The 8,672-nt window shown below is 41.9% G+C and overlaps 1 protein-coding gene across 1 annotated transcript; it reads left to right on the plus strand.

Moving 5' to 3' along the window:
* Positions 1-246: 246 nt before the first annotated feature.
* LOC120919330 (sterile alpha motif domain-containing protein 9-like) lies at positions 247-6,052 on the plus strand. Its single transcript, XM_040331441.1, has 2 exons — positions 247-256; positions 353-6,052. The coding sequence occupies exons 1-2, from the start codon at positions 247-249 to the stop codon at positions 5,998-6,000; spliced, it is 5,658 nt and encodes a 1,885-aa protein (XP_040187375.1). The 3' UTR covers positions 6,001-6,052.
* Positions 6,053-8,672: the final 2,620 nt, after the last annotated feature.

Raw genomic sequence — 8,672 nt, forward strand, 5'->3', positions numbered from 1 at the left:
TCAGGAGATACGCCGTTGTATCTCTTTGTGAATCTGGCCCACTGACTCTCAGCTCCTTAATATACACAACAGTATTACATACACAAGTCCTACTCTTGATACTATTACACACAGTGGACAAACATCTTCATCTGCCTTTTGACCGATTATGGTATCATACAGATATTAAAAACCGCACTTCCAAATGTGGCTGCTGACATGTATTCCTCTCTCTTTCAGATCTGTATGGTATAAGAAGATATCATCATGAGTCTGGGTAAGTTGCATTATGTGTTCCTTAGGGTTTTTTATACATACAGTAGTATACAGTACCCGTGTTTAGAGTTCTCAATGATTGTATTTTCAACTTAAGGTGACAAGCCTCTGGAATGTTGGACTGAGAACGATGTCAGCAGCTGGTTGTCTTCAATTCGATTAAAACAGGAATACATCACTAAACTTCATGAAGAAGAAGCCACAGGAGCAGTGCTAAAAATCCTCAGTGAACGTGATCTAGGAAAAATGGGAATGAAAAAACTTCAAATACAACTTTTACTCAGAAAAAGAGATGAACTGTTAGAAAAAGAGATTCAAAGAAAATCACCAAAGCGGGAGGACAAAGGGGAGAGGATAAGCTCCATTAATCCCCCAGACACAGGTTCATCATCTGCCAAACACAAGACAGAGGGGGAAGATCAGAGAAATAGTAACATCCTACAAGAAAAACCTAGAGATACTCAGTCTGATCCAACAAAAAACAAGGAACAAACACATCAGACCAACAGAAATACTCAGAATGAAGCTACACCATATCCAGGAATGTCCAGTCCAGATGTAAATAAACTTGTGGAAAAGCAGTCTATAAAAAGTCCTAGTTCAGAAGAAGGACCCAGGGAGATCACGAAAAAGAAAAAGAAAAAGAAAAAAAACTCAGGTGCTAATACAAAACCACATCAGACAAAGGAAGGTCAACCGGGGGAGGGAGAGGAGACAACTTCAGGAAAGAGTACTGTATCTCACAGCTTAACAGAAAAAATGAACCCTTCAGGAAATAAAACCAAGCCGCCCACAGAAAATTCATTGGAGAATAAAGAGATTCCTCAGGGCACGTCACCAAAAAAACAGAATGCCCCTCAATCCGATACATCAAGGACACACAAAGAAAATATAACCACAGAAGGTAAACCCAAAACGCAGAATCCTTGCTGTACAAGTGCATTTGTAGAACCTTGTCAGCCACCTGGAAAAAAATCGGAGCAACCTCCAAAAACTAAAGGCCAAACAGATACAAAAGACCAATTTGCAGAAGGTTTAAGTCAAATAAATGTGTCGTCAGAGAACAAACCTCAACAAAACATTTGCAATCCAACCTCAGAAAACAAGTTAGTGTCTCCTGAGATCAACAACATTGAGCCCAACCAAGTGAACAAACCAGTTCAGAAAAGTAAAAAAAAGAAGTCCAAGACACCTCATGAGACCATAAACCAAAAGCAGAAGGATGGGCAACATGTAAAAAGAACAGCTAAAGCTGAATCAGAAGACAAACCTCAAGAAAACCAGAGAAAATCATGTTCAGATGAGAAAAGTCCCACAGAGCAAAATTACAGTATAGAGGGAAAACTCCCAGAAATGAATATCAATTTAACAAAAAGATCTATTGAAGAGGACCAACTACCTCAGAGGAAAAGCATCAATGTTTCTGAAGAGCACCAAGATACAATGAGCCCAGAAGATAAAAACCAAATAGTGGCAAAAAGTTCTGAAAGGATCAATGGTTCAAAAGAGAACGCCAGACCAGTCCAGAAGCCGAAAGACTTACAATCTTTTACACAGAGCATTTTCCGACCCTTCAATAACCATGGTACAAATGTAAAATATGTGAAAAACCAGGTACTTACCCCTGAGACAGGTGTCATTAATCTGATCACTCCTTGTCACGAGTACAAATCATTTCTTACTGCTGCAGGCTTGGATAGGTCAAGACTTCTAGCAAAACTACGATATGAGACCTTTAAATTTGCTGCCGCCTGTCTAAACATGAGAACCAATGGAACCATACACTTTGGCATCACGGACAGAGTAGAAGACGAAGGCTTCAGACATGGACAGATAGTTGGTATTCCAATTTACAATATAGCATGGTATGCAGATTTAAAAAATGATTTGGATCAGTGCTTTACTGAAGCCAGTGAATATGAAGCTGCAGCGGCGTGCATTTACCCCCCTGAATTTATTGAGGTTGTTGATGCGGAGTTGAAAGAGAAAAGGTTTGTTGTGGAAGTAGATATTGAGCCTCTATTTATCAGAGTAAAGGAGAAAACATTTCATGTGTGCTTGCCAAAGTTTGATAAGAAAAATAATAAAACTTTTTATCAAGATAAAACTATATATGAGAGGATAGGGACAACATCACAGTCCATAAAAATAGAGGAAATTAATGCAGTAAACCATAGGAGATGTGAAGCAGATAAGAGGAGAAAGGAAGCTGAGGAGGCCAATGTCAGTGAAGCACACAGATATGAAAATCTAGGTAGGAAAGTATCTGTCTTGCTAACAAATGGTAAGCAGTACTTCGATGACACACTGCAATATGTACTCATCACAAACCGGTGTGAGAACCACCAACTACAACACTTAACCTTTTTGAAATACTTGAAAATGTTGTGTGTTTTTGATTTTGATGCAGAGTCTGACACCAGTGGGCTACACTCCAAGTGTAAAGATTACCATCTGTCAAATATATTCTCCTTAAAGAGCTATGCCAGTGAGTACGGGAAGAACCTGGATGACATTATTAATAATCTGGGGTTCTTCAAGCACACAAGCTGGATATTTTGTAATGGACGGAAGAGTTTCGATGGGGAAGATTTACCATGTGATGAGCAATCTTGGATCAAAGACAAAATGAAGCACTTTAAGAAAGCGGTTTCTTTAATCTGTGATAATATTAAGAAAGGATCCTTCATTGTGCTCTTCATGCTGTTTTCCCCTGTGGAAAAACCAATTGTTAAAGCCTTGATGGAATTTTATGAGGAATTGAGCGGTATGGAGTACATCACTTGTATCACAGAGTGTGAAGAATATTACACACAGTGGGCTGGCTTGGCACAAGCGACATGTAACAGAACAGAACTTGACCAAAGAAGTGTTGTTGGCATGCAGCTCAGCCATGTTGATGCTACAGTTCAAAACATGATTCCAGAAAAAAACTTCAACAGAACGTTACCTGTCTCTACAAAAGGAGTTTGTTTTCTTACAATTCCTAAAGAAGAAAAAATGAACTCCCTAAACATCTTGTGTGTAAATGAGTGTGAAAACACCAACCTTAAGGCCATAGACCCCAAGACACTTGAAAGGGATTTCTATCGAGGAGGAAAAATTAGCTGGAAACATTTGTGGCTCGCTGAGCAGAAGAAATGTGGGGCATTCATTGAGCGCCATGCCTGTCAGGAAGTTGAGGGCATGCTGAACGGCATCTTAAATGAAGACACCGTGAAACTCCCTGTAGCACGGATCAACATTTTTCACCAGCCAGGCAGTGGGGGGAGCACAGTGGCCAGGCAGATCCTCTGGAAAAACAAAAAGAACTTACGGTGTGCCATAGTGAACTCAAGATACCAAACTACAAAGGTGTGTGAACATGCGGTGGAGCTCAGAGAGTATGAAGAAGGGGATACTAAAAACTGTTTGCCGGTTCTCCTTCTTCTAGAAGACTGTACCGAAGAGTACATTGATGAATTAAAACACAGTTTACAAGAAGTCATGATTCACAAACAAGTGAGACGTGCAAAGACTCGCTTTATCCTCTTGACCTGTAAACGTTCAAATGCACCAGAAAAGTCTTGTTCAGTCTCACCCATCGACACGGTCGCCATCACCCACAAGCTCAGAGATAACGAGAAGCTGCTGTTCAAAGACAAAGCTGAAGAACTCAATGAAACATTTCCTTCTGATGATATGATCATTACTTTTGTTTTAATGAGTCAAGAGTTCAATAAGAAGTACCTGGAAGACTTTGTGAAGAATGTGATGGAAGATCTGGACCACTCTTCTCCAGTAACTCGTCTGATCAGATACACAGCATTACTAAATCATTATGTTCAAAATTCTTATATCTCCCTTTCCCACTGTGAAGTCCTTCTGGGAATTCAGTCCTTTGTTACTCAAGACTACAAACTGAGCCAAAATCATGATCTCAACAGCTTAAGTGAACAAGCACTGATCATGGAGCAAAGGGATGAACTAACATTCATTTCTGCCATTCGTATTTTACATCCTCTAATCGCAGGGGAAATTATAAATCAATATTCCACCCGTTCATACCCTCAGAGTAAGATTGCCCTGGAACTACTCAACGAATCTGCTGCTCTCAACCACAGATTTGCAAAGCAAGAATTTGTAAAATTTATAAAAGACTTGTTTTTCCGGCGACACAAGAAAAGTCGTGGTGACAATGCAGATAGTTTCTTCTCACCACTAATAGAACACGTATGTAAGGAGGAAAGAGACACTGAGATGGCCATAAAGCTGCTACAGGTTGCCTTTGAGCAATTTGATAAAGATGCACATTTTGCACAACAACTTGCCAGACTCCATTATAAAAATTCTAAATTTGAAGAAGCAAAGAAATGGGTGGGAACCGCCAAAGCAAAGCTGCCGGATGATTCATATATATTGGACACTGAAGGACGCCTCTACAAGGAATGGTTTACCGCAAACCATGACAAGTATAAGGAGAACGGAAGCTCAGGAGATGAAATCAGCCTGATTGAGCTTGGCCTTAAGTCAATGGAATGCTTCAGAGAGGCACAAAGAGCTGCAAATAATGACAAAGATACAATCAATAACTCTGGATATATGGGGGAAGTAGATATTGGATGCAACCTGCTAGAGCTGCTACTAACATTATTTAAAAACATAAAGAAAGACAAGGCAGAATTGGTGGAATACCTTACTGATGTAAAATACATTCCAGAAGAGATAAAGGACTCCTGGGCAAATCTACACGGTCATTTAAAAAGTTTGTACCAAAAAATGTACAACACTCTAGAGTGGATTTCAGAAGACGTCGGCTGCTTTCAGGGGGATAAAATTGATGTCTGGGAGACAACCAAGAAGGATGATTTTGTCAGGAATTGGTTAGTTAGGCAGACAAAAATATTTGCTGATTGTTTTAGATCTGTAGACTGGGCAGGACATTCTGCCAAATCTGAAGGAAATAAATTTGCCAGAAAAATGGCAATTTATAGCCTAGGGGGCAGCAGTGTGGCAACAATTCTGTCATTGCTATCCAATTCAAAAAGTGAACGCCTAGTTGTAGCATTAGAGAGGATCATCAACTACTTACCCACAGACATATCCGAAGACAAGCTGGATGATGGTGACCTCATTAGCCTCATAATGTGCCATATTGCTCTGGGAAGTGTCCAGCCGGACTCTAGAAAACTTTTGGAATTCAAGAAATTGCTGGAGATAAGCCAACGGTTTCTGAATGAGCGAAAAACATTTCCTGCAAGTGCCTACTTTCTTATTTTCATGCTTTACTGGCCAGATGAAAGATTTCTAACCTCACAAAATATAAAGAAAGGCAATGTTCTGAACTTTGCAATGGAAAAAGCTAAACAGCTGCACCAGAAAAGAATTAAGGACGTCCCCGTCCGTAAGAAAAGAACAAACGTGCTCTTCTTCCTCGGGAAGGGCATCGGCCTCCAGAAGTTCATTTTCAGAAGTGCTATAGAAAGGCTTCTAAACCATCCATTAAATGAACGCACCTTCCGATTTGACGGTGATCTAAAAGATAGAAAACTAATCCAGGACAAGCTAAAGAAAGTCGATGGATGGACAGAAAATAGAAAAGTCTACACAAAGGGCCCTTTCGGAAAAGGGAAGATCGAGGTCTTACCTCTAAACTATTCATCAGTTCCTCATGGGGATGAAAATGTGACTTTCTACCTGGGGTTCACCTACATTGGATACGTAACTTACGGGATTGAAGTAAAAAAAACATTAAAGTGGATCTGAACCCAAGAACAGAAATTTCATATTGCACCTTACCTGCCCTAAGGCCCCATACACACGAGAGGATTTATCCGCAGATACGGTCCAGCGGACCGTATCCGCGGATAAATCCTCTCGAGGATTTCAGAAGATTTCTATGCGATGGCGTGTACACACCATCGCATTGAAATCCGCGCTGAAATCCTCTGCCGATGACGTGTCGCGCCGTCGCCGCTATTATGACGCGGCGACGGGCGCGACGCTGTCATATAAGGAATTCCACGCATGCGTCAAATCATTACGACGCGTGCGGGGAATCCCTTTGGACGGATGGATCCGGTGAGTCTGTACAGACGAGCGGATCCATCCGTTGGAATGGATTCCAGCAGATGGATTTGTTGAGCATGTCAGCAAATATCCATCTGCTGGAAATCCATCCCAGGGGAGATTTATCCGCGGATAAAAATATCTGACGGAGTGTACACACCATAGAATCTATCCGCAGAAACCCATTTGATGGGATTTATCTGCGGATAGATTCTATGGTGTGTATGGGGCCTTAGACGTGATGGCTGCATTTGTTTTCTTTTTTTTTTTCATTTGGTGATACTGTCAGTAACACACTTCTTGTCCTAGGGTGACAAAGCCTACTCACTGTACTGTATCAGTGGAGGAGGCAGCAATGTCACCCAAGGACTGAACTACAGAACACCTACCCCATGCCTACTTTTTGCCAGAACATGGAGGGAGGTGTTCTGTAGTCCACACAGAGAACTAGGAACAAGGTGATACCAGTCAGAGCATGGCAAGTTATATGCTCACAAGATTTCTGACAGGATTGAATTGGTATTTGATGCTCTTATTGAACATGGCAAGCTTTACACACATTTTAAGCAGTTGCAAAATTTGGGTCCAACTTCTCCTCTATCACACCAGCAACAAAGTTTTCCATGAAATGAGCACGTTCCTGAACTATTTCACCAGTATGCTTCAGCGTAATATGTATGTCTGTAAAAAAGATTAAAAATTTGATTTTTTTTAAAACGATTCATTAACTATAGCTGGGATCATTTAGAAAAATAAATCAAAAAGTTATATACAACTTCTTTATCTAATAAAGATTTTTTCTCTCATATTTGCTCCCAGCACTTATAATTGTGAATTACTAAGTAAATTGTGTGAAATGTACCCAGATGACATCTTCTGCTTCGAAAACCTCATCGGGAACACTTCCTCCAGCTCCGGGCTCTTCCTCAGCACTCAAATTATAAGTGGAGCGTTCCTCTAGTTCCTGCCCCTCTTAGGGTGACCCCACATGAGATGTTCCAGAAGGGAGAGGGACCCTCCTTCATAATGTCCGTGGCAGGAACAGACCTGAGAATCTTACCACAGAGATCTCACCCCGAGGAAGAGAAAACACCAACATATAATTGAACTCCATATCATTGGTAAAATATTGGAATATGATTTCTGTCTGGAGCAGCTAACATTCCCCAATATAAACAATTCTTGCTGAATTTCAGGAGTGCGTCCTGCGATATGGGGGTGTTTAACTCAAGTGGTAAATACGTTTTTTAGCGAGTCCACAGCAGTCATTTGTCAGGTTTGAGGGCTTGGCAGCCCATTTTTATCAAAAGGAAACACAATAACAGTTCACACACAGGATTTCCCACGCAGGGGTTCTTCTCCAGTAAAGATCACTTAACAGAAAATGCCAAGGCTCCTGGCTCCCTAGGCTTACTTTGACGTACAGTTAGCTGCTAAACCTGGCCCACTCCTGGCCTCAACAGGATTCTCCAGCCCACTGTCTCCCAGACTTCAGGACTTCCTTCAGCCCCCTTGGACTTGCTAGTCACCTCAGGTCTACCAGCCTCCCAGTCCGTCAGGCACAAAGTCCCCCCCACACCAGGGATGTAGTCTCACACAGACAGACCGCTTTCCACACCCAGGACTGTCTTTATACCGCTGCACACACGCCACCTTCCTCCACTCTCTGCTCTAACTAGCTCCTCGTTATTTGGGCTGTGTGCACCTGGGCACACAACCTGCTGGCTATTCATAAGACCTGGACACAGGGTTGGAGATCCCATCCCACCCAAGTCTCTGCAGGATCTCCAAACTACACAACCCCATCCGAACTTAGCAAAACCCGGAGAAAGCTGACAAAACAGTTTCCTCCGTTTCAAAGCTATGCCATGTAGTTCTGCAGTCCGCTGACATGGAGACTCTGGGCCAGATTCTCAAAGAGAATCAGTCGCATAGATACGACCGGCCTAAGTCAGAGATACGACGGTGTATCAGGAGATATCAGGAGATACACCGTCGTATCTCTGACTTAGGCCGGTCGTATCTATGCGACTGATTCATAGAATCAGTTACGCATAGATATGCCTAAGATCCGACAGGTGTAACTGTGTTACACCGTCGGATCTTAACTGCAATTTTAAAATTGCCGATGGGGGCGTTCTCGCCGATTTACGGCGACAATATGTAAATCAGCGAGATACGCCAATTCACGAACGTACGCGGGCCCGACGCAGTCACTTTACGTCGTTTACGTAAGCGTTTTACCGGCGTATACTTACCCCTGCTTCTATGAGGCGCAGCCAATGTTAAGTATAGCCGTCGTTCCCGTGTCAAATTTTATTTTTTTTACGTCGTTTGCATACGTCGATTCACAAAACCGCTCGTCGCAA

The sequence above is a fragment of the Rana temporaria genome, chromosome 12 (assembly GCF_905171775.1).
Source record: "Rana temporaria chromosome 12, aRanTem1.1, whole genome shotgun sequence".
In the NCBI taxonomy this organism is placed as follows: Eukaryota; Metazoa; Chordata; class Amphibia; order Anura; family Ranidae; genus Rana; species Rana temporaria.